This window comes from Heterodontus francisci, chromosome 3 (genome assembly GCF_036365525.1).
Source record: "Heterodontus francisci isolate sHetFra1 chromosome 3, sHetFra1.hap1, whole genome shotgun sequence".
In the NCBI taxonomy this organism is placed as follows: Eukaryota; Metazoa; Chordata; class Chondrichthyes; order Heterodontiformes; family Heterodontidae; genus Heterodontus; species Heterodontus francisci.
The window spans coordinates 136,771,168-136,798,802 of record NC_090373.1 but is presented as its reverse complement, the minus strand read 5'-3'; the positions used below and the strand labels follow the sequence as shown (position 1 = coordinate 136,798,802).

General features: G+C 42.3%; 1 protein-coding gene across 3 annotated transcripts in view; it reads right to left on the bottom strand.

The window, feature by feature from the left end:
* hbs1l (HBS1-like translational GTPase) overlaps nt 1-27,635 on the bottom strand; it is a 204,926-nt gene that overhangs the window by 151,762 nt on the left and 25,529 nt on the right. For all 3 annotated transcript variants that reach the window (XM_068026247.1, XM_068026242.1, XM_068026241.1), the window contains exons 3-4: nt 24,586-24,705; nt 14,770-14,964 (exon numbers count right to left, since the gene is read on the bottom strand). In XM_068026247.1, coding sequence (XP_067882348.1) covers nt 14,770-14,938 — 169 coding nt within the window. In that variant the 5' untranslated portion in view covers nt 14,939-14,964; nt 24,586-24,705. The remainder of the gene's footprint in view (nt 1-14,769; nt 14,965-24,585; nt 24,706-27,635) is intronic.

The window sequence follows — 27,635 nt, the reverse complement described above, 5'->3', positions numbered from 1 at the left end:
AATGGGAGATTGGTTAAGAAGGTAAGAGTCCATGGGATCCAGGGCAATTTGGCAAATTGGATCCAAAATTGACTTGGTGGCAGGAGGCAGAGGGTGATGGTCGAGGGTTGTTTTTGCAGGTGGAAGCCTGTGACCAGTGGTGTACTGCAGGGATCGGTGCTGGCACCCTTGCTGTTTGTAGTGTACATAAATGATTCAGACGTGAATATAGGAGGTATGATCAATAATTCGCAGATGACAAAAACTGGTGATGTTGTAAATAGTGAGGAGGAAAGCCTTAGATTACAGGACCATATAGATGGGCTGATAAGATGGGCAGAGCAGTGGCAGATGGAATTTAATCCTGAGAAGTGTGAGGTGATGCATTTTGGGAGGACTAACAAGGCAAGGGAATATACAATGGATGGTAGGACCCTAGGAAGTACAGAGGGTCAGAAGGACCTTGATGTACTTGTCCATAGATCACTGAAGGCAGCAACACAGGTAGATAAGGTGGTTAGGAAGGCATATGGGATACTTACATTCTGTGCCACGGCTAATAAAGGCAAGAGCAGGGTGGTTTGATGAAGCTGTATAAAATGCTAGTTAGGCCACAGCTGGAGTACTGTGTACAGTTCTGGGCACCACACTATAGAAAGGATGTGATTGCAGTCGAGAGGGTGCAGAGGAGATTCAACAGGATGTTGCCTGGGCTGCAGCATTTCAGCTATGAAGGGAGACTAAAAAGGCGACTGTTGTTTTCCTTACAGCAGAGAAGGATGAGGGGGTACCTGATTGAGGTAAACAAAATTATGACGGGCATTGATAGGTCAGATAGGAAGAAACTTTTTCCCTTCGTGGAGGGGTCACTAACCGGTGGCATAGATTTAAGTTAAGGGGCAGGAGGTTTAGAGGGGATTTGAGGGAAAAAAAATTCACTCAGAGGGTGGTTGAAATCTGGAACGCATTGCCTGAAGAAGTGGTAGAAGCAGGAACCCTCACAACATTTAAGAAGTATTCAGATGAGCACTTGAAACGCCATAGCATACAAGGCTACGGGCCAAGTGCTGGAAAATAGTATTAGAATAGTTAGGTACTTGATGGCCAGCATGGACACAATGGGCCGAAGGGCCTGTTTCTGTGCTGTATAACTCTATGTTCTCCCTGCAGCAAAGGAGATTGAGTGGAGATTTGATAGAGGTGTACAAGATTATGATAGGCTTAGATAAGTTAGACAAGGAAAAACTGTTCCCATTAACTGATGGTACAAGGACTAGGGAACACAGATTGAAGGTTTTGGGCAAGAGATGTAGAGGGAATGTGACGAAGAACTTTTTTACGCAGCGAGTGGTAATGACCTGGAACTTGCTGCCCACGAGGATGGTGGAAGTGGAGATTTCAAAAGGAAATTGGATGTGCACTTGAAGAAAATAAGCGGGCTACAGGGATCAAACGGGGTCGTGGGACTGACTGGGCTGCTCCACAGAGAGCCGGCATGGACTCGATGGGCCGAATGGCTGTCTCCTATGCTGTAAATGACTTTATATCAAATTAATAAAGTGGGTAGATTTGGCTATTTTGATTAACCTGGCACCAATGTACCAACCAACGTTCCCTCTACTTCTTTTGGGAGCACGCAGCCCCTTTAAAATCTTTTCTGCGGCCGTGCATGCAGTCATTTTAAAGGAACGGGGACTTCTGGGTTTCAGCGGAACCACACAGTTTGAAATGAATACTCCAACTCCCCACAAAACTAATATTTTACTTCAAAAAACTATTTTTGTGCCCCACATCTGATAACATTACACAAATGCTTAAAATTCCCTATGAAAACATACGGAACTCTGGGATAATACTGCATAATATGGACAGAGTTCCGGCTAGAAATTTGGCTTAAAATACGTAAAGCAGGACATTTCAATTATAAGGTTTTCAAGCCAGGAAGAGATGAGCAAGATGTTGATCTTGTGACTCATTATTTATTATAAATAAAGAAGCTGGATTATCATGTCAATAGCAAGATATCCACATTTGCAGACCATACCACAATTGGGGAATGAAGCAAATAATGAGGGACAACAAAATACATAGAAGTTTAAAGACAGAAACAGACCATCTGGCACAACCAGTCCATATTGGTGTCGGCTGCGCACCACCACCCCCCCCACCCCAAACTACACCCACACATGCAAATCGTTGATTGTATTTACCCACCCTGTTCTCATATCCCTTCAATCCTTTTTCCTTCATACATCTATCCAATTTAATCTTGAATGTTGATAAGAGTTTCTTCCTCAATTAGTAACCCTGGACGTGAATTTCACAACCTTACAACTGTGAGTAAAGATGTTTTTCCTGCCTGCTGTTCTAAATCCCCAACATTTAATCCTGTGTCATTCTTGACCCTTCAACTACTGTCCCATAGTTCATAATTCCACAATCTTAGAAGAACCGACGAATTAACTAATAAGCAACAATACAATGGTTTTAGTTATTAGCAGCAATTAAGGAAAATCAAACTTACGCTTGTTGGAAAAAATGTCACGGTAGCTGGAGATGTTTTCAAAAATAATAGATCGATAAAGCTTACACTGACTAAGGATTCATAAACTATGTATCACAATTTAAAAATTATTGCACACAAAAGCAGAGCCGAAGTAGCCATTGGCCAAATGTGACCTACAGGCTCTTTTTCAACTGACCCATAGTTCCTTTTCTCAATTTGTACTATTAACATTATGACCTTGCCCATGATGGCCCATGGCCTTTTCTTTTAAAACCCTTTTCACATTCTGACCACTGTGGGGAATTCACTGCCATTCAGTTGACCCCTACATTACAACCCTTCCTGTTATTGGATAAAGCCAAGGTCAGCCACCTACTACAGGCCCACATACAGTGCAGTGTCAAAAATGTACTAGGGTGGGGGCTGACCTTTCTTTATTAGCAGTGATAATGATGGATTTATCTTTGCCTTTTGCAGGCATCTCTACCAGAGTCTCAAGAAATATTTGCTCCATTACTTGGAGTTGCAAATGTTCTACAGATAAAATGTGAGAGACGATGCATTGTTTTTATTGCTCAGTTCTGTATAGTTTATAGCGTTATAATCTGCAGCATGCAGACACTTTCTACCCATGCAATTTAAACCCTCCAGGCATTGAGGAATAGAAAAGACTGCTTCCTGATTGCTTCTTTTATTTTTCGAATTAGAACAGCCTTTCTATACCATTCGAGAAGTAGACATTACCAGTTCTTCATATTCAGAAAGTTTCAAGAGCCTGAAGCTCTCTAGTTGTGAACTTTGCAATGGGCCACAATGGGCAAAGTGAACACATCAGACACAAAATGGCAATTGGCAGGAGGAGAGTGACAATGGCAGCAGGATGCACCAGGAACAGGCCTGGTGATAGGTCTGATGGTTATAGCAAAGACAGAATCAAAAGACAACAAATAAAAGCAGTGACAGGGGTAGTGGTGGACTAGGACAAGTCAGGTTTGTTAGCAGACTAAGTATTCACCCAACTGCATTTACAATTGAACAAGATTGGATTTTTCTATTTGCTCTGCCTGAACAAACTATGTTTAAAAAAAGTGAGCAGTGGCAAAAGGAGAACTGATACTTTCCATGGTTCTTGTGCTCTAACAAAATGGGCTCAGACAAGATTGAAAACCTTTCAAAATGATTGTCCAAGTATTTGTGCTGCTTTCACAACGAACAATTTTCCAAAAGTGACTGCAAATTTTCAATTCCTGGATGAGGAAGCAGAGTAAGAAAATGGTGTTTTTTATAAATAATGTCACATGCCATGAGGGCCTAATTTTTACCATCTAGCAAAATTTCCATCATCTACCTCTGCTCAAAGTGTCATTTATAGTATGAAGCAGCACTTCTTTTGGGCCTCCTTATCTCGAGAGACAATGGATGGAGGTGGTCAGTGGTTTGTGAAGCAGCGCCTGGAGTGGCTATAAAGGCCAATTCTGGAGTGACAGACTCTTCCACAGGTGCTGCAGAGAAATTTGTTTGTCGGGGCTGTTGCACAGTTGGCTCTCCCCTTGCGCCTCTGTCTTTTTTCCTGCCAACTACTAAGTCTCTTCGACTCTCCACAATTTAGCCCTGTCTTTATGACTGCCCGCCAGCTCTGGCGAATGCTGGCAACTGACTCCCACGACTTGTGATCAATGTCACACGATTTCATGTCGCGTTTGCAGACGTCTTTATAGCGGAGACATGGACGGCCGGTGGGTCTGATACCAGTGGCGAGCTCGCTGTACAATGTGTCTTTGGGGATCCTGCCATCTTCCATGCGGCTCACATGGCCAAGCCATCTCAAGCGCCGCTGACTCAGTAGTGTGTATAAGCTGGGGGTGTTGGCCGCTTCAAGGACTTCTGTGTTGGAGATATAGTCCTGCCACCTGATGCCAAGTATTCTCCGAAGGCAGCGAAGATGGAATGAATTGAGACGTCGCTCTTGGCTGGCATACGTTGTCCAGGCCTCGCTGCCGTAGAGCAAGGTACTGAGGTCATTTATAGTATGAAGCAGCACTACAAGAAGCAATTCCTGTGCAAGGCAGTTTCTATTTAAAGCTCCACTAGGGAAACTGGCATTTCACAGTTCATGAAAAACTATAGCATGTTGGATGCTATGCACTTATCCAGTTGAGCTTAGAATGCAGTGATTCCCCACTACATCAATAACTGCTTTAGAAACAGCATTTTGGTTTCTAAAAAGGAAAACACTGACCCAGTTGAAGTTGAGGAGGTTGACAAAAGAATTCTTGGCAGTTTCAATGAGGCAGAGTTTGATCCTTTTGTTTCAATGGATGATGACCTTGACATATGTGAAGAAATGACTAATTCAGAAATCATTTCTTTTTTAAAAGGCTTGGCAACAGAGACTGCAGTGGACCTAACTGAAAAAGTTCCAGAGTTGAATTTGCCAAAGTTACCACAGTAGATTTTGTACGGTGCGCTCTGTGACAATTCATTGAGTCAAAAGATAGAGAAATATTAGATGTATTTTATGAACTAGAAGGGAAAGTCTGGAGTTTGATGCCTTCTGATCTCCACCAAAAAAGAATCTCAGATTTCTTTGCAACATTTAAAAAAAAGCTCCTGAGATGTCAGCATTTTTCATTGACTTTTAAAGTAATGTGCTGCATTCACCTTTCAACATGCTGCAAGATGTTGTAATAATTGCTTGCTATGTAAAAACTGACAAGAGATTAATGTACATTGATGCAGCCAAGGCACAAAACATTAACATTTGTGTCACATAATGAAATACAGCTCTTAACAGAGCATATGACATTCACAGAAATTCTGATGAATCACAGTTAATTGACTTTGCATTTCTCATGAACCTCACAGACCAGTTGAATATTCTCATGAAGAGGATGGAAGGGGCCAACCAGGTTGTGACAGAGATGTTCAGCTGTGTGCCGATATCTGAGGCAAAACATGAACTCACAGAAAGACGTCATTTTCTCTATTGCAATTCTATTCAAAATGAGCTGCAAACGTCTATGTGACTATTGTCATTATACTCCAAGAATGATGAATGCAGCTTGTGAGTTTCTCAAGGGCTCTGTAACGAACTTTTAGAACTGAAAGGGTTTCGAAATAAATTAGTGCCAATGTTGCGTGCCCGACCAGAGTTTCAAATAGAGCTGAATGATCTCTAATGAGCATAGCTTGATGGTTTAATGTGGTGGCATTCCGTACATACCTGCCAGAGGAACTGAGCTCTACAGTGTCACATCTGCCTTTGTTTGGCAACACACTTACGTGTCATCAAGTATTTTCACATGTTAACCTCCAGAATTACCACTTTTATTTAAGGCTCACTGTACTGGCATGACTAATGAAAAACACACGGAAACCCAGGTCTCACATTGAAAAATTGACTGATAATGCTGTGCAACAAATAATTGGACAATCTTTTTCATGCATCAGTTCTAGTGATCTTGAAAATACCAGATAGGCAAAAAATTCATCTGGTTCACTAATGGTCTATAGAAAAGGAAACCTTCCTACCCACTCTGGCCAAATGTGACTCCAGATCCACAGCAATGTGGTTGACTCTTAACTGCCTTCTGAAATGGCCTAGCAAGTCACTCAGTTGTTCGGGATGAGCCAGCGACGTTTACATCCCATGAACAAATAAAAAAATTGTCCAATAATTTGTTTCATTGCAAATACAGAGACAAGATTTTGCAAGTTGTGAAAATGTGAGCAGATTCTTGTTCAATTTATATGCATATTCGTGGAAATCACGTAGTTATGGAATATATGGTTTTTAAATATGATTCTGCCTTCTGAAAACCATATAAATCATATGCTGTTGAACCACATTCCGGCCCCCTGCTGCAAAAGGTTTGACATTCCTACACAAAAAAATAAATTAAAAAACGTCATAAGTTAACGGCCAGTGAAGCAATTAGTAATAAGCTGGTTTAAATGCCCAACCAGACGTGTTACTGAAACAAAAGGCAATGGAAGGGTATGTATGAGATGGTAGATAGACAAGATTGCCATCAGCCAAAACATAGTATAGTGACGGGGCTATTTTTAAAAATTCTTTCATTGGATGTGAGCATCGCTGGCAAGGCCAGCATTTGCTGCCCATTCCTAATTGCCCTCGAGAAGGTGCTGGTGAACTGCCGCAGTTCATCTGGTGTAGGTACACCCACAGTGCAGTTTGGGAGGGAGTTCCTTCACTGTTGCTGGGTCAAAAAACCTGGAACAGTGATATAGTTCCAAGTCAGGATGGTCTGTGGCTTGGAGGAGAACCTGCAAGTGATGGTGGTCCTATGCATCTGCAGCCCTCGTCCTGATGGTGGTAGAGGTCGCAGGTTTTTAAGGTGCTGTCGAAGGAGCATGGCGAGTTGCTGCAGTGCATCTTGCATATAGTACACACTGCTGCCACTACGCACTGGTGGTGGAGGAACTGAATGTTTAAGGTGCTGGACAGGGTGCCAATCAAGAAGGCTGCTTTGATTTGGATGGCGGCGAGCTTCTTGAATGTTGGAGCTGCACACATCCAGGCAATTCACATTCCTGACTTGTGCCTTATAGATGGTGGACAGGCTTTGGGGAGACAGGAGGTGAGTTACTCACTGCAGAATTTCTATCCTCTGACCTGCTCTTGTAGCCGCAGTATTTATATAGCTGATCCAGTTAGGTTTCTAGTGTATGGTAACCCTCAGAAAGGTGATAGTGGGTATTCGGCGATGGTTATGCCATAGAATGTCAAAGGGAGAAGGTTGGAGATGATCATTGCCAGTACTTGTATGGAATGAATGCCACTAAAAGGCCTTTTCTGGTTTCTGAATTTTTTATATTTCCTATATTGCTAAAATAAAAATTACTTTGATTTTCTTCCCGTTTTTCTCCCTCTCCCAAGGTGACTGTTCCTGGCAACTAAGATTCATCTTTTTGTCAAAAACCAAGGCACAAAAAAAAAATACTCACTGCCCAAATCCTGAGACTTTTACTATTACTGAACTGATTTTACTACACTCATTTCATTATGAAAGAAGCTCCTGTGATGTTGGTTTTCTAATAACAAAGTTGAAAAAAACACAGATATCTCATTGGCATCTCAAAAAGGCTCTTTCAATTAAACAAGCTCTGTCCTCCATGATGTGCTGAGTATTAATATACATTGTAACAGAAAGCAAAACTAAATAAGGTTAAATGAAAGAAAAGCAAGGAAGTTAAAATTCTGCAAAATATTATCACACAAGTATTATGGTTCAACAATACCCTCTCTTCTCATCAAGTGACCCCAAATCATTCCAGTCTCATTGCAAACCACCCTCACTTCCCATTACAAAAACAATGCAATAAAACACAGACATTTAACTCAAGGGATGGACTCAGATAGCAGAACAGCACCTGGGAGAACACTTACTACAGTAATGCTCTGACTGACTGAGCAGGATACCATGGAAACCAAGCTATAAAACACTGCTAAGATTTGTGACTTAAAATTAACGCTTGGACCTGCTCGCAGCAGCGGAGGTCAGCAACCCGCAAGTTCATGCAGCGTGTTTTTCAGTGGCTCTGAGCCACAGCATTAACATTCCGCTTCTGGCTTTTCCCAGTCAACAGGAGCAGCGGGTATGATCGCAAGCTGCACCTGACTATTGAAGCTTCAGCATTTGAAGGGATGCTTGAAAAGGACAGAATGGAACTATTCTAAAACTGGCAAGTGAGACTGATTCTCAACAAGGGAAGGCTGCCCTCGACATCATGCTGCGGGTTATAAAAGGGCCTAGAGATACATTTTGTTCCTAGCACTCAGGAGGAAGTATCCTGCCTCGGAAACCAAGCAGGCATGGCTGGAAGAAGCTGAGGAGGTGAGCAGAAGTGTGGTCCCTTGTGCTGCAAGAGGTTCAATTACCTCATCAGGATAGGAAATGAGAGTGACATGCCACATACAAGTGCCAACACCCTCACTCTGACTTCCCCAGCCTCCTCCTGCACAACACTCCGAAGACCAAAACTTGCAGCTCCACCCATTCCTCTCTGTTGAGGCACCTCCTCACATCCCCATCTTAGTAGCCATCACTGACACTCACCCCCCATCGTACTGCCATCTCACACCCATCCCTCACAGTTACTCTCCACAAATGCTGTCATTCCATCCTCGCAACACATTCTATTTCTCACACTCATAACTCCCTTCATTCTCTCCTTGCAGTAGAGAGTACAGAACACCAGGGATAGGCAGAGAACCAGAAGAGGCCCTCCAGTCATAGCCACCCTGATCTCCGTGGAGGATTGCACACTGGAGACAAGCACTGTCTTGGCATGCATGGTCATTGGTGATGGCGAGATTAGTGTCTCACACCTACCTGGTGACAGAATTAGATATCACACAACCACATGGCATTCAACACTCAATCATGCTGACTTGATGTCAGCAGCCACTGAAATATGATCGGCACACTATTAACTTTGAACTCTTTCACCTGGTCAGTTCTAATTCATGTCTTGCATCCCTCTTTCAGAAGCTGGTGCCAGAGGATGAAGAAGTCTCCTCACAGAAGGTCAGACACTCTGAGGAAGCATTGTCACATGACTCATGTGCACCTTCCACCAGCTCAGATACACACAACTCAGCACAACCTCCAACACAGGTAGCTGAATTGTCACATCGTGAGCCACTCATCACAAGTGATCAGGAACAGGTGTTGGAGACAAAGGAAAGTCCCTGTCAGAGAGCACAGGACCACTCCGGGCTCGGCTCAGCCTCAGGAACCATCAGTAGAAATCTGTCAGCATTTCCAGCAGAGGAACTGTGCACGAGTGGAGAAAGACTGGAGGAGTCCATCACCACCATGAGTGCCACAATGTCTTCGGCTTTTGCATTGATGCTCACCTCTGTGGAAAGAGTGGACAGCTGCATGGAACATCAAACACAGCAGGTAACTGAGTGCATGCTGTCCCTGACCAATGGCCTGCACATTCTGTCAGTTTAAACAGGTTGGAGAAAAGCCTCGCCTCGGCCTTTAAAAACCTTACTGAAGAGCAGCAAATTGGTCTCCAGCTCTTGGCTAGCAGGGAAATGTAGGTAGTCCATGAGGGGGAAGATGAAGAAGGGGGTCATGGAAATAGGGACTCTGCTCAAAGCACTGCCCCACCACCACCCCTCCCCCCAAAGTCATAACCCCATGTTACCTGATGGCTGAGTCTGCCCCTGCACATGCATGTGGGGCAGTCTTTGGTGAGACCCTCACAGGCTCTGAAATCCAGAGAACTTTGGCCACACACATCTCAACAATCAAAGCAGGGGAACAAGCAGCCTGCCTCTAGCTCTGCTGAAGCCACTGGGGTAACACCACGTAGGAGTAATAGGAAAAGGAAGAGGAAGACTTTGTAGTTTCACAAGGGAAATCACTTGGGTGTTTAAAAGTTTGCTAAATTGTCATTGCTATTGTCAATGTTTCTGCATCAACTTCATTTCAAAGCTCCATGGTCCAGTCATCCACATTGTTCCCTGTCGCCTGCCAAATGGCCTTCAGCCTTGAGGAAAATGGCATGACATGAGTAGAAAACAAGCAATGGGCGTCAGTGAGAGGACTGATTGTTGACTGTAGGACTTCTTTGTGCTGCGGGTGGTTACAGTGAATTCAGCATTGGTGTGCCAGATGGCTGCACTGCCTCACTTCAACTGAAGCGTGCCTGAATGAGTCTGTCCCATGAATCCCTGGCAGCTAAGTGAGTAGCTGCAGGTATCCTGACCACATCAGGCTCCTCCTCGAAGATGCAGAGCATTCAACTTCTTCGTCCTGTAGCTCCAGTTTTCTCTGCTGCTCAAGGCACAGCACACCCTCGATGGTGCATACTGAAAGGTGCCCCCAAATCGGTCCAGGCACTGGAGTCACATCTCTAGCATCCAGATAGTCAGCTCAATGACCACTCTTGTGTTCGCGTGGCTTCTGTGTACCCTTGCTATGCATCAGTGGCAGGGCTCCTCACAGGTGTCATCAGTCATGACCTTAGAGGGTAGCCCTCGTCTCCAGCCGGCCAATTAGTTCGAGATGCTAACATCAAAAGGAAATTTCACTGGTACAAAATGAAGGCATCATGGCAGGTTCCTGGATACATTGCACTGACGTGCATGATAGTTTTTAGGTAGTTACATAACAGTTAAACATTAATGGACCTGAATCTCTTTTGATTGGTGAAGACTACTGGCTGATCTGAGTGTGCCTTGATTGCCACATGTGCGCAATCTATGACTCCCTGTACCTATGGGAATCCAGTTAGAGCAGGAAATCTGAGGACCCTCTCATTCTGACTGGATTCATCAGTAGTGAAGGGGACTTAAGTATTGACCCTGGCAAACATGTCATCCGTCATTTGAGAGATGTACTTCTGGGCAACAGATTGTGAGATCCTAGAGATGTCACCAGCAGACCACTGGAAGGAGCCAGAGGTGAAGTAATTCAGGGCTGTGGAGACTTTGGCCATCACTGACAACCTGGTCCACTTGGCAGGAGGCGGTAAATGGCAGCAACGACCCGACATAAGCCTCCTGAGTCACTGGTGTTCAGTTATATCCAAAAGGTTCATCCTTTGCCTGTATACCCTGTGCAATGGGTATCACCTCCAGTAAGCTGCATCTCTGTGTCCATCCCCTCTGTCCTCTGCAGTGGCAAGTGACTGAGGAGAAGGCAGCTGCTGCTTCTCCTGTGCCTCATCAGAGGTCCAAGGTAGAGCTGCCTAAGCTGTTTCCATGCTGCTGAGAAGATTGGCTGGGAACTGCAGATCAAAGTCAAAAAACTCCTGGGTAGCAGAAATCACCTCTAAAACATGAATCAAGTCTTGAGAAAAAGCCTCTAACCTAGGCAATGAAGAACCTGTCATATCTCTGTATTTAAAGGTTTTCCAACCTGTCAATTGCTCAGTCTCAACAGTCAAGACTAGATGTTACAAAGATAACAAAAAGACAAAACTAAAGGCTCTGTATCTGAATGCACGTAGCATTCATAACAAAGTAGACGAACTGATAGCGTACACTGAAGTGAATAAATATGATCTGACAGCCATTACGGAAACGTGGCTGCAGAATGACAAGGGTTGGGTCCTCAATATTGCGGGGTATATGACATTCAAGAAGAATTGAAAGCTAGGTAAAGGTGGAGGGGTAGCACTGCTAATCCAAAGATGGCATTGGTGCAATAGTTAGAAATGAGCTTGGTTCAGGAGATCAGGATGTAGAATCTGTTTGGGTGGAGATGAGGAATACTCGGGGAAGGAAGTCACTAGTGGGAGTGGTGTACAGGCCCCCTAATGGTAATCACACTGTATGACGAAGTATACAATAGAAATATTGGGTGCTTGTGATAAAGGGACAGCAATAATCATGAGTGATTTTAATCTACATATAAACTGGAAAAATCAGATTTGCAATAGTAGCCTGGATAACCAGTTCATAGAATGCTTTCAAGATAATTTCTTAGTGCAGCACAATCTGGAACCAACCAGACAGCAGGTTATATTAGACTTGGTCTGTGTAATGTGACAGGATTAATTAATGACCTCAGAGTAAAGGCACCTCTGGGTAGCAGCGACCACAATATTATTGAATTTTACATCCAGTTTGAAAGAAAGAAGAGTGGGTCTAAGACTAGTATTTTGAACTTAAATAAGGGCAACTATGTGGGCATGAAAGCTGAGCTAGCTGAAGTGAACTGGGGTATTAGACTACGAGATAGATCAACAGAGAAGCAGTGGCAGATATTCATGGGGATATTTCCGAATAAGTATATTCCTACTATAAAGAAAAATTCTAAGGATCCATGGCTAACTAAAGAAGTTAAGGAAAGCATCAAACTTAAGGAAAAAGCAAAGATGAGTGGCAGGTCAGATGATTGGTCAGAATATAAAGAGCAGCAGAGAATGACTAAAACGTTAAATCAGGAGAAAGAAATTAGAGTATGAGAGGAAGCTAGCTAGAAACAGATACCAAGAGTTTCTACATGTATTTAAAAAGGAAAAGAGTAAGTAAAGTGAGTGTTGGTCCTCTAGAGTGAGAATGGGGAGTTAATTGTAGATAATAAGAAAATGGAGGATGAAATGAACAAACATTTTGCTTCTGTCTTCACTATAGAGGATACAAAAAACATTCCAGTAATAGCTGTAAACCAGGAGGTGGAAGGAAGAGAGGAACTTGGTGAAATTACAATCATCAGGGAAATGGTGCTGAGCAAACTGACGAAGTAGCGGACTGACAAGTCCCCGGGTCCTGATGGGCTTCATCCTAGGGTCTTAAAAGAGGTGGCTAATGAGGTAGTAGAGGCATTGGTATTAATTTTTCAAAATCCGCTAGATTCTGGAAAGGTTCCATCAGACTGGAAAGTAGCAAATATAACCCCTCTATTCAAGGAGGTGGGGGAGGGTGGGGGGGGCAGAGACCGAAAACAGGTAACTATAGGCCAGTTAGCTTGATGTCTGTCGCGGGGAAGGTATTAGAATCAATCATTAAGGAGGCTATAGCTGGGCACTTAAAAAAACTCAAGGGATTCAGAAATAGTCAGCATGGTTTTGTGAAAGGGAAGTCATATTTAACCAATTTATTGGAGTTCTTTGAAGGAGTAACATGCACTGTGGATAAAGGGGAGCCCGTTGACGTACTGTACTTGAATTTTCAGAAGGCATTTGACAAGGTGCCACAAAAAAGGTTACTGCGCAAAGTAGGAGCTCATGGTGTAGGGAGTAACATATTAGCATGGATAGAAGATTGGCTGGCTGGCAGAAAACAGAGGTTATGCATAAATGGGCCCTTTTCTGAGTGGCAGGATGTGATTAGTGGAGTCTCGCAGGGTCTGTGCTGGGGCCTCAACATTTTACAATTTATATCAATGACTTAAGACGAGGGAAGCGATGGCTTGGTAGCTAACTTTGCAGATGACACAAAGATAGGTAGGAAAGTATGTGAAGAGGACATAAGGAGGTTGCAGACCGATATAGATAATCGGTTGAGTGTGTGGGCAAAAATCTGGCAGATGGAGTATAATGTGGGAAAATGCGAAGTTGTTCACTTTGGCAGAAAGAATAAAAAAAGCAGGGTATTACTTAAACGGAGAACGACTGCAGAATTCGGAGGTTCAGAAGGATCTAGGTGTTCTAGTGCATGAGTCACATACAGTTGGTATACAGGTACAGTAAGTCATAAAGAAGGATAATGGAATGCTATCCTCTATTATGAGAGAAATTGAAAATAAAAGGATGTGATGCTTCAGTTATACAGGGCATTGGTGAGACGATATCTCGAAAACTGTGTGCAGTTTTGGTCTTCTTATTTAAGGAAGGATGTAAATATGTTGGAGGCGATTCAAAGGAGGTTTACTAGATTGATACCTGGAATGAGCAGGGTGTCTTATAAGGAAAGGTTGGACAGACTGGGCTTATTTTCACCGCAGTTTAGAAGAGTGAGGAGAGACTTGATTGAAGTATATAAGATCCTGAACAGTCTTAAGGTAGATGTGGAAAGGATGTTTCCTCTTGTGGGTGAGTCCAGAACTAGGGGACACTGTTTTGAAATTAGGGGTCACCCTTTTAGGGCAGAGATGAGGTGAATTTTCTTCTCTCAGCAGGTTGTGAGACTTTGGAACTCCTGTGCCTCAGAAGGTGGTGGAAGCGGGATCATTGAATATTTTTAAGGCGGAGGTAGATAGATTCTTGTTAGGCAAGGGAATCTAAGGTTATCGGGGATAGATGGGAGTGTGGAATTCGAGACACAAACAGATCAGCCATGATCTTATTGAATGGTGGAGCAGGCTCGAGGGGCCGAATGGCCTACTTCTGCTCCCAATTCATATGTTCATATCCTTGCTGTACTCTCACCTTGTTCAACCTGGCAAGCTCTAGGAAGCCCGTGAAACCTGTGCACTGGCAGTTAAAACCAGAATCCATGGTTAAACATGCAGTCCATTGGCTTTTGGCATATGCTAATAGCAGACCTGCCTAACCCAAAAGGGTTTCCCGTGTGTCACAAACATGCTCCAGTTAAATGCAGAAGTCGGCGACACGGTAAGCTGAAACTCACCCCTCGGTTTCTCAATTTCTGCACCAACATGCTATGACAATTTTATATGCATGGTGAAATGCAACAAAAAAATCAACTATGGCAACCTGTTGAATTAGCTAAGTTTTGGTTTTGATCACAAAATAGTAACATTCAATTTTACCATACAATATTTTGCTGACTTTAAGACACTGAGGCACTTAAGAAAAGCACATATAACCTAAACTAACCCAAAACATTCACATACCTATTGTGGGTTTTCGTGTAGGGACTGTATTCTGGGTCTTTATTTTTGAGGTTTGCTTGCAGTCCTCTGAAAGCACAAGGTCCAGGGCTTTATGTGCATCATACTGAGTATTCAGCACAGCATCAACCATCACTTGTTCTGATACAGACTCCCCTAAAACTTCCCGCATTTTATCAAGGCAGGCATACAGACGAGCTGAAATAGAAAAACATAATTCAGATAGGTTTCTAAATAATCATAAAAGCATAAAAATCTCTGTACTAATGTGGGGAAAACTATTTGAATGGAGCAACACTAATTCAAAAGTACTACTTCTAAATGTATATTTTCAAATAAATGTTTTAAAACAACTTCTTCAGATGGCTCAATTGGTACTTTTAGCATGCAGAGTGCTTGAAAATAATTCTTCCCATGTGTCATGTTATAACCCTAATAAAGCCATTAGGGAAAAACTCCTAATGGAGGCTGGGCACTTCATGCAGAGAAGCAGGTTCATCACCCAAATTCATTCTCACTCACTTCTCAGCTGGATCAATAACACCATTGTTGCATCATTTACAACTTTTCTTAATCACAGAAATTATAGTTTTTGTGGTGTGGTGGGGTGGGAGCAGGGCAAGAGTCATGTTGGAGAAATCATCTGTACCAAAATCTATAATGTTTTGATTTTAGGAGTTTTGTTTATGTAATTCATTCAATTTGTTCCCCTCTTGCTGGCAAGGGGATTTCCCATGCAAGACAACAAGCTGAAAATTTGCTCATCTCAGCCAGTCCCATTCTGAACACGTGAAAGAATATGCAGGAGATGAACAACAAAACCTTGTATTTATATTGCACCTTTAATGTAATAAAACATCGCAAGGCATATCTAAGGGCCATTATAAAACAAAATATGACACCAAGCCACACACAAAAGGAGATATTAGGGCAGATGATCAAAAGTTTGGTTAAAGAGGCTGGTTTTAAGGAGTGTCTTAAAGGAGAAAAGAGAGATAGAGATGCTTAGGGGAGGAATTCCAGAGCTTAGGACCTTGGCAGCTAAACATACCACCACCAATGGTGGAGCAATTATAATCGGGAATGCTCAAGAAGCCAGAATTAGAGGAGCGCAGATATTTCAGAGTTGGGTGAGACCATGGAGGGATTTGAAAACAAGGATGAGTTTAAAAATTGAGGCATTGCTTAAACAGAAGCCAATGTAGGTCAGTGAGCACAGGAGTGATGGGTGAATGGGATTTAATGAGTTTGGATGATGTCACGCTCACAAAAGGAACAGTTATGAACTAAAGTTAACTGGAGCAATTATGAGCTGTAAAATGGAACTGGTGAATTAAACTCCAAAAAATGGACACACTTCTGCTGCAGACAAGATAGAGTAAGAGGTCAGGTGACCCCTCCTGTACTGCAAATATACACTAAACTCATCATCACATTTGGACTAGTGCCGGGGAAGGCACATTAAAATGTTAAACAGACCATTCAATGCTAAATGGCTCCTACCTTCAAGAATTGAGCTGACAAAGATCTTTGCCAGAGCGACTCCAAATACAAAGCCAAGATTATAGGTGGGAAATATCAAGGTAAGCCACATTCCAACCCCATTGTGTAACAATGGCCTCGCGTTTAAAGATATTGTGTGAACACACAAGGAGAGCGCTTCTATGGTCATCTGACTGAAACCCAGCCTGAAATGGGTTTTTCTTAGAAAAGATTTCTCTGAGGGAGAAAGCCAGCCAGCGAGGTAGCTAAGACTTCCATTCCTGCCAAGACTAAGCCAGTAACATCTTTAAACCACCGAGGCAGAGATTCCAAAGGTGACTTTGAAAACTCTCCATCTGAGAAATTTTAACAAGAGTGTCCACCGGCTTTGATTGAGTCTTAAACAAAGGAATCTGCAATACTTCAGTGAACCAAGAAAAGGAACATCAGGCCTGCAACACTGTTAGAAATTCCTCCATGAAAACCAAGGCAGTTTCAAAGTGAACTTTATACATCAATCGGACTTAAATGCATGCTATCCGCTAATCTCTGATTTTTTTTTTTGTGTGCGCCTGCATGGGTGAGGTTGTGACATTTTTGGGCATTGTTTTAATAAATAGTTATCTTTCATTTTAAACCTACAAGAAAACTTGTCGTTTCTCTGTTTATTTGAAGCTTAAAACACTCAGGGACTAAAACACTTTAACATTATCTGCGGTCAGTTGAGAGGTTTAAAGCGAAAGTCGCCTACACCATCTCCCACCTGTCCGTAACAATAACCTCAATCAATGGGGGACAGAACATGGCAGACCAGCCAGGAGTTCATTAGAATAATCAAATCTACAGATAGCAAAGACATAGCCGACGGTTTCAGCAGCAGATGAGCAGAGGCAGGGGCAGACTCGGGCGATATTACAGAGGTGGAAATAGCCAGTCTTAGTAATGGCATGGGTGTGTGGTCAGAAGCTAACCTTGGGGTCAAATATGACACTAAGGTTGCAAACAGTTTGGCTCAGCCTCAGACAGTTGCCAGGAAGAGGGATGGTGTCAATGGCTAGGGAGCAGAGTTTGTGGCTGGGGCTGAAGACAATGTTTTCAACCTTCCCAATATCTAATTGCTGGAAATTTCTGCTCATCCAGTTCTGCATGTTGGACAAGCAGTCTGACAATTTGGAGATAATGGAGGGGCCCAGTCAGGTGATGGCAAGGTACAGCTGGGCGTCATCAGCTTACACGTGGAAACTGACATGTTTTCACACGATGTCGCCAAGCAGCAGCATAGAGATGGGAAAAAGGAGGGGGCCCAAACATAGATCCTTGGGAGGCACCAAAGGTAAATGTGTAGGATCCGAAAGTGAGACTATTGAAGGTGATACTCTTTGGCTACAATTGGACAGATGAAAATGGAACCAGGCAAATGCAGTCCCACCCAGGGTGGACAATAGTGGGGAGGCATCAGAGGAGCTTGACATGGTCAACCGTGTCCAAGTCTGCAGAGAGGTCAAGAAGGATGAGGAGGGATACTTTACCTTTGTCAAGGTCGCATAGGATGCCATTGGTGACTTTGATAAGAGCCGTTTCGGTACTGTGGCGGGGCGGAAACACAATTGGAGGAATTCAAACATGGAGTTCTGTGAAAGACAGGCACGAATTTGGGAGGCAACATGTTCAAGGACTTTGGAGAAGAAAGGGAGGTTGAAGATGAGGCAGTAGTTTGCAAGGGCAGTGGGGCGATAACAGCAAATTTGAAGGAGTGTGAGACAGAACTGTTATCAATATCAGCTAACATGGGAAATGGGAAGGGAAGTTGGGTGGTCAGTAGTTTAGTGGAAATAGGGCAGAGAGCGCAGTAGGGGGTCTCATGGGCAAGATGAACTTGGAAAGAGGAAATAGGAGAGTGGAGAGAAATTAGACGAAGACGAAAGGTACGGGGGGAACCTTACAGGAAGTTTGGCCTCGTGGGGTTAGAGGAAGGGAGGGAAACAGCACAGGCAATTGATCGGAGTCTCCAACCTTAGTGACAGAAGTCCATGAGCTCCTCACACTTGGTTGTTGTTGGAGGTGAGGGTGGAGATGACAGGAGAGAGGGGTTTAATGCTCTGATTGACACTCCTTTCTATGCTAGAACACCTAACCTCTGCTCTGTGCCCTCTAGAACAGCTTATTGAAACCACAAACACACCAAATGAGGTGAGAAAGTACGCAAGAAAAAGCCACAACCCTAGGAAATTCGTTACAAGGCAAGTGATAGACAGGAGGCATGTACTCCAATTGGCAGGATGGTCTCCCCCAGGGATTCAATTGTACTGGGGTCTCAGTATTTCATTCTCTTAATAAATGACTTAGATGAAGGAATAGAGACACACAGGTTTAATGATGACAAATGAGAGCAGAAAGTTCCTAAAGCCATTAACAGATTAAATGAGTGGACAAAACTGCGTCAAATGAAGTTCAATGTGGGAAAATATGAAGTCATCCACTTTGGAGCTAAGAAAGATGAGTATTTCTAAATGGTAGAAAGCTAGGACTGTGGACGAGAGAGATTTAGGGGTCCAAGTACAGAAATCACAAAAAAGCTACTGGGCAGGTGCAAAGATAATTTAAAAGGTTATTGGAATGTTGGACTGTATCACAAGGTGGGTGAAAGTATGTTAGTTATATAATGCTCTGGTTAGACCCTATTTAGAGTACTGTATTCAGTTCTGAGGCACAGTGCGGCTTTTGAGCAGAGAGATCCACCATTGACATGCTGTTCTCCCTTCGCCAGCTGCAGGAGAAATGCCGTGAACAACAGATGCCCCTCCAAGTTGCTTTCATTGATCTCACCAAAGCCTTTGACCTCATCAGCAGACGTGGTCTCTTCAGACTACTAGAAAAGATCGGATGTCCACCAAAGCTACTAAGTATCATCACCTCATTCCATGACAATATGAAAGGCACAATTCAGCATAGCGGTGCCTCATCAGACCCCTTTCCTATCCTGAGTGGCGTGAAACAGGGTTGTGTTCTCGCACCTACACTGTTTGGGATCATCTTCTCCCTGCTGCTCTCACATGCGTTCATGTCTTCAGAAGAAGGAATTTTCCTCCACACAAGATCAGATGGCAGGCTTTTCAACCTTGCCCGTCTTAGAGCAAAGACCAAAGTACGGAAAGTCCTCATCAGGGAACTCCTCTTTGCTGACGATGCTGCATTAACATCTCACACTGAAGAGTGTCTGCAGAGTCTCATCGACAGGATTGCGGCTGCCTGCAACAAATTTGGCCGAACCATCAGCCTCAAGAAAACAAACATCATGGGACAGGACGTCAGAAATGCTCCATCCATCAATATCGGCGACCACGCTCTGGAAGTGGTTCAAGAGTTCACCTACCTAGGCTCAACTATCACCAGTAACCTGTCTCTCGATGCAGAAATCAACAAGCGCATGGGAAAGGCTTCCACTACTATGTCCAGACTGGCCAAGAGAGTATGGGAAAATGGCGCACTGACACGGAACACAAAAGTCCGAGTGTATCAAGCCTGTGTCCTCAGTACCTTGCTCTACGGCAGCGAGGCCTGGACAACGTATGTCAGCCAAGAGCGACGTCTCAATTCATTCCATCTTTGCTGCCTCCGGAGAATCCTTGGCATTAGATGGCAGGACCGTATCTCCAACACAGAAGTCCTCGAGGCGGCCAACATCCCCAGCATATACACCCTATTGAGCCAGCGGCACTTGAGATGGCTTGGCCATGTGAGCCACATGGAAGATGGCAGGATCCCCAAGGACACATTGTACAGCGAGCTCATCACTGGTATCAGAACCAACGGCTGTCCATGTCTCCGCTTTAAAGACGTCTGCAAATGCGACATGAAGTCCTGTGACATTGATCACAAGTTGTGGGAGTCAGTTGCCAGCGATCGCCAGAGCTGGCGGACAGCCATAAAGGCGGGGCTAAAGTGTGGCAAGTCCAAGAGACTTAGCAGTTGGCAGGAAAATAGACAAAAGCGCAAGGGGAGAGCCAACTGTGTAACAGCCCCGACAACCAATTTTATCTGTAGCACCTGTGGAAGAGTCTGTCACTCTAGAATTGGCCTTTATAGCCACTCTAGGCGCTGCTTCACAAACCACTGACCACCTCCAGGCGCTTACCCATTGTCTCTCGAGCCAAGGAGGCCAAAGAGAAAGAGATTCAGTTCTGGGCACCAAACCTCAGGAAAGGTATACTGGGACTGGAGGGGGTGCAACGCAAATTAACCAGAATTATACTGGGGCTAAAAGAATTAAATTATGAGGACAGATTTCACAGACTAAGTTTGTATTCCCTTGAGTATAAAAAATTAAGAGGTGATCTAATTGAGATATTTAAGGTGATTAAAGGAGTTGATAGTGTAGAGAGAAAGTATTTCCTCTGGTAGGAAAGTCCAGAAGGGGACATTACAGCAAGGTTTCTAAGGGTGATGTCAGGAAGCACTTCTTCACAAAGGGTAGTGAAAATCTGGAATTCTCTCCCCCAAAAGACTGTTGAGGCTAGATCATAGAATCATTAAAAAAATTCAAAACTCAGATTGATCAATTTTTGCTAGGCAAAGGTATTAAGAGTTACAGAACCAAGGCAGGTAGATGCAGTTAAGATACAGATCACCCATTGCCTAACTGAATGGCAGAACAGACTTGAGGGGCTGAATGGCTAGTGCAATGACGCATCAATGTGTTGTGCCATTATATTGCCAAGTTATCATTTGAAGAACCCACCTGGCATCTTCCTTTCCATCTATTTATATATAGCTTTGAAAAAAGTCCTCAAATCCCTCTTCAATTAATTTATGTTAACATTCTTACATTCTAATATAGTATTTTAAATTATCTTCGACTATTTTTTTCAGTCCCAGTCCTCACTACTATACATTCTTTTGTTTCAGGTGATCTTACAACAGGTAAGTAAGCATTAACGATGATTAGCTACACCGCATCAATAGTTGAGTAACTTTGTATTAGAAAATGGCTGTTGCCTTTAGCTGTGGGTTTGTATCTCTAACAGGGCCATGCATTTGCAAATAGATCATGAATTTCCTTCCTGGCTTGCTTGTTCTGCCATTGTTCAGCAAGTCCTTATTTTACTTTTCTCCCAAAAGATTCTATCAGACAGCAAGGTAAACTTAAAAATATGAGTGCAAATATCAAACTGCCAGACAATTTTATGTGAAGCCATAAGTGATATCAAACATATAATAATTGAAGGTGGTGAGTTGCAGATTACCAGACACCCCTGAAGAATACTACCTTTTGCATGTCTTAATTGAGATACTTTGTCTCCACTTCTAGAGGAGGGATGAAGGTTCTGAAGTCCTCAGGCAGGATGTTATATAATAAAGCAGCAAGGAATCACGTTACTTACTCTTTGTGACCTGCTTTGCTTAATTCTGTCCAAAATCTCTCAAATTTCACATCCCAAAATTGTGATTTACTGAAGATACCAGAGCCTCCATATTGGTCAGTAATTATAAAAAAGTTTTCTACACTGTTAGCTGTGTTGAAAAGTACAAAATGATAAACTTCTTAAAACACAGCTAAGAAATCATTGTGATCATTTCAAGAGGTGTTTGCAATGTATTGTTTCACATGGTGCTACCGCTGGCAATGCAACTGAAGGTAACAGCAAAAGAAATATTGAAGACAACAGAATATAACCAAACAGTGAATATTTGTTCACTATAGATGCTCCATGATAATACTTTGTTATAGTCCCATTTATGACTGTTTTGTTTCCTGCAATTGGACAGTTCCAGATTAGGTCTTAGGATAGTCCATTTAACCCCTTGCACACTATTTGCAATGAAACTGCTCAGACCAAGGATCTTCCCTATAATTGACTTCAGCGGAGCAGGGAAGAAGATGCTACTTGATTGCTGATTTGACAGCAATAAAAATTGGATGCTTCTCAACAATAAAGAAATTTCTTGCAAGACAGGTATTCCCTTTTGGAATTAAAATGAGGGAATTGCTTGATCCAGAGAGCTGGCTGGCATCAAATACCTGTACCTGCATGATAAACAAACAAACTAGCATATTATTACACTAACATCTAAGTATTCTTTTGATGCTTTCCTTCCAACTTTAACTGATCCTCTGCTCTGTCAGAGGTCTGGCACGTTCTTTCAATGTTTGCTCCCCACCTATCTGGAACAAATGTACCTGAGTAGAGTTGGATAGAAGACAGTCAGGGAGGGTGATGCAGCGCATCATAAATTTATGAGCTAAATCCGAAACGGGCCAGTTTAGCAACAATGTCAAATGTGAAAGGGAAAAAGAATACAAAGCTAAATACAAATATACAAGCAGAATCCGTCACAACTCTGAATCAAGGCCTGTTAGTTATATTCAAAAAAACTTCCCTACTCTTCAGCAATTTAAAGAAACTGTCAGGTACAGTAGAAGCAATTTCTTCTTCAGCAATGCAAATATTTTAACAGTGCATACATAAAGATGCGTTAGAGCATTTTACAGGAAGAAAATAATTAGACTTAAGACAAACAAATCTCCAGGACCTGATATTGATGGTTTCCACCCTACGGTATTAAAAGAAACAGAAGAGGAAATTTACAGATATTTTAATTATAATTTTCCAAAGATCTCCAGATTCAGGAATTGTGCCTTTGGATTGAAATATTGCAAATGACACTCCATTATTTAAGGAGGAAGGGAGAGAGAAACAAGTAACTACAGATGTCAGTTTAACATCAGCCCTTGTTAAGTTACTGGAATCTATCATCAGGGATAGAGCGACCAAGCACTTGAAGAAGTATAAGCTGATCAAAGAGAGTCAAGCATACAATGGTAAAGGGTAGGTAGTTGAATTTCTCAGGAGGTCTATAATGGATAGGGGAGTCTCTATGTATGTTGTCTATATGGACTTTCAGAGAGCATTTGATAAGGTTGTGCACAAGGGATTAATGAAAAGGGCATGTAATTGGACAACTGGGTTGGTAATTGGTTGGTAGGTAGGAACCTGAGTGTAGGGATAATGGAAACGTACTCTGATTGGCAGAATGTGACAAGTAGCATTCCCCAGGCATCTGCACAAGGGCCTCAGCTACCCAACATATATATCAATGACTTAGATAAAGGAATACAGAGTTGAATATACAAGTTTGTAAATTACACTAAGTCAGAAGGCACAGATTGTGTAGATGGGAGCAGGAAACTACAAAGAGACATGTGAATGCAGGCAAAATTATGGCAGATGGGAATTCAATGTGGTAAGTGTGAGGTCATCCACTTTAGATTTGAGAGAGACTGGAATATTTTCTTAATGGTGAGAGACCAGGAACATGAAGGACTAAAGGGATACATGTCCACAAATAAATAAAAGTGAGGACATAGGTACAAAAAGCTAATGGAATGTTGGCCTTTAGCTCAAGAGAGTTGGATTGCAAAAGTAAGGCAGTGATGCTTCAGTTGTCCAGAACCTGAGTCACACCCCCATCTGGGGTACTGTGTTCAGTTTTGGGCACCATAACTCAGGAAAAGATATTTTGGCCTTGGAGGGATGCAGCCAGATTCACCAGAATGGGCTTAAAGAGTTAAATTATGAATACCGGCTTCATAAACTTGGTTTGTAATCCCTAGAAGATTGAAAGATGATCTAATAGAGAACTTTAAAAATAATAATGGGATTCGATAAGGTAAATATTTCCTCTCGTGGGAGTACAGGATTGCAGAACAAGGGGGCATAATTATAAAATCAGAGCTAGGCCAGTAAGGAGTGAAATCGGACAGCACTTTCTCACCAGGGTAGTAGAATTCTCATCCCTGAAAGGCTGTGGATGTTGAGTCATGTTCAAAACTGAGATGGACACTTTTTTTTAAAAAAAGGTATATGTATCAGGCAGAGAGAGAAAAAAGCTGATAAATGGAGTTGAGGTATGGATCAGCCTTAATCTAACAGAATGGCTAAACTGACTTTAGGGGATAAGTGGCCTACTCTTATTCCCAAGTAATTTACAAAGACTTGCACTATCAGGTGAAATAAGTTTTCCTTACAATGTTTCTTTCACTAAATGAAGCATTCCAATTAGTAGCCAGTCAAGCCCACTAAAATACACTCGGTAGCTAATAGAGTTCAAATAAGATTCAAAGCTGCAATTGAGAATCTGACCCCTCTACTGAGCATGATCAGCACACTGATTATAAAATAGCTATCACTGTTATGATTTAATAACTTACAATTTTCATTTATTCACTTAACATGACACATTAAAAGAAAACTGTAATATACATCTTATAGTTGAAATAAGAGTGTAATTTTAATTATATAAAATTGTGCTTGCACTTGTTTTAACAATTTAGTGCACCTTGGTCAACTTCACTAAGTACTGGCTGGTTATTGTGGGAAGGCTCCTCAACTTCCTCCAGAGGTTCCTCTGCAAAGGCTCTTCTGTTGTAATCATCTCTTTTGTAAATGAACTGAGCAGCTGTAATATTAAAATAAATGCAGATAAATATACAGTTTCAATGACATATAGCAAATAGGTTAATATATAGCTTCATTTGTATATCATGGTAGACTCCTCATTGCTCAAACGTGTCCAAGCTGTAAATGATTTCATTGTCTTCTGTGGATACTCTCCTGACTAAAGAGTCCAATGTGGGATAAGCATGGACGTCCACAGAACTGGCAGTTCATATTGTCGCTGCTGTTGCTTGGGGGAACCTCTGCAGCTGCATAAATTATTCCAAATGTATTAATTGTTTCCCCATACCGATTATAGTCAAAACTACACGGCCACCCAACAATACCTATATCAAAAAGTGGGAAAATGTATCCACCGACTTGTTAGTAACTCCCTTGTCACGTCTCCTGTGGTCAAATATTAAGCAGTACCAACAGAAGTTGCAGTTGGGATTTTTTTTTATTCGTTTGTGGGATGTAGGCATCATTGACGAGGCCAGCATTTATTGCCCATCGCTAATTGCCCTTGAACTGAGTGGCTTGCTAGGCCATTTCAGTGGGCATTTAAGAGTCAACCACATTGCTATAGGTCTGGAGTCACATGTAGGCCAAACCAGGTATGGACAGCAGATTAGTGAACCTGATGGGTTTTTACAACAATTGACAATTGTTTCATGGTCACCATTAGACTAGCTTTTTGTAATTCCAGATTTATTAATGGAATTCAAATTTCACGATCTGCTGTGGTGGGATTTGAACCCATATACCTAGAGAATTAACCTGGGCTCTGGATTACTAGTCCAGTGACTTTAGCACTACGCCACACCTCCCCTGAAGGACATTACTGAACCGAATGGGCTTTTACGACAATCAGTGATAGTAATGGTGCCATGAAACGGAGATTGTCAATTACAGATTTTTTAATTAATTAACTAAATTGATTAATTAATTGAATTTAAATTCCACCAGCTGCTGTGGTGGGATTTGAACCAGTGTCCCCAGGGTATTAGCCTGGGCCTCTGGATTATTAGCACAGTGACAATAACACAATGCCATTGTCTCCCCTACAGGCCCACATTGCTACCAATTCCTACAGTGTTACTGAATGGGCAGAGATCCTCAAAGAGAGAAAACAAATTGGAATCAAAATGCTTATATATTTAATAGCTCACAAGTAATAGGGATTGGAGGGAAGCTAATGTAGCATCAATATTTAAAGAGAGCAACAATTCAGAACCAGGAAATTACAGGCTCATTAGCTTAACTTCAGTTATTAGAAAATTGTTAGGAAATCATTAGAGATACCCTGTAAACCACTTGAACAGAGGCATTATTAGTGACTCACAACATGTCTTCTGGAACGAAAGTCATGCCTCACCAACCTGACTGAACTGTTTGAGGTAACTAAGTTGGTAGATGAAGGTAGCCCTCCTGATATCGTATATTCGTATTTTAAGAACATTTTGGATAAATCGCTGCACAATGAGATATTGGTAGAGTTCCACAGGGATCGTGTTAGGACCACTACTCTTCACGATCTTTATCAATGATCTAGATGAACTGTCTGCAAGTTCACAAATGACAAAAAAATTCTGCTAGAATTAAGACTATCAATGCGCAAGAGACTACAATCTGATCTAGATGTGATGGGGGAATGGAATCTGGCAGATGTAATTTCATGTAGATAAATGTAGTGCCATGTGCGTGGGTAGGTCTAATGCCATTCCTGGTACAGAACTGAAGTCCATAGAGTGGGAAAGGGACCTAGGAGTTATAGTATATGAGTTTCTGAAAGGGCACAATCTGAAGGTGAGGCAACTGAGAAAGAAAACAGAGTACTAGGATACACAGAACGATTCAGTATAAACAAAAAGAACAAGAGCCTTGTTACACCTCATCTAGAATAGTGTCCAGTTTAGGTCCCTTCACATACAGGTACAACGAAGCGTCACTAGAAGGACCGAAGTTTAAAAGCCCTTCGTTATCACAATCAGCTGACAGAGGCTGAGTCTTTTTACACTAAAAAAATTGTAGACTTAACTGAAGTATTTAAAATGATGATGGAACCAGACTGCGGCTGCTTTGAAAGACTATTTGACCTAGATAGGTTAGGGAAATCAAGGGATCATGCATATAGCTATGTATGCGTAGAACTAAGTTAGATGTCAGGAAGTTTCTCTTTGCACAGCGAGTTATCGACACTTAGATTAAGTTACCAGCTTACTTACTGAATGCAGATTCATTGGAATAGTTGAATAACTGAACATGTTCTTTGTTGTGGCTAATATCACTGTGCAAACATAGATGGAATATTGGGTATATACCTCATGGTCATTGCTTTCCTGACCTCATTATGTCCCAACTTTATTTTTTCCCATGAATTGGCCTATCAGTTTTCAAAAAAAAATTTCCTCTTCCAAGAGATTACATGACGGCTGGTGGAAGGGAACACTGGGGCCATGATGATTAGTTACATTATGACAGTTTGGGACAGCTGTATGAACTAACCTGTCTTTACTTGTCCTTTTCATATGCACATACGATTAGGGTTGCTAAACTTTGAGCAAAGAACATCTGGATGGCTATCACACTAAAATGGGAAGCGCAAAAGCAATGGGATAAGACTGCATATTGAGCCTCCAAATAACTGTCAATAATAGTACAATGCAGCTATCCATCACCAATTTCTTATGTAATATAGTTTCAATCATGACCTCCTGGGCAGGTGAACAGTACTTGGAGGGAGTAAAGAAACACTTACAAACACTGGTGGACACCAGAGAGCAAAATTCCTATCCACTCTGATTTCTCTCCCTGCAGTCCATTCACTGCAAGCTCATAACTACGGCAATTACGTTATTGGAGGCAATGGAACACCACCGAATTGGGTTAAATCTTCCAAATGTTAAAAACATTCCCAAAAAATTCAATTCATAATTTTACAGAATATTT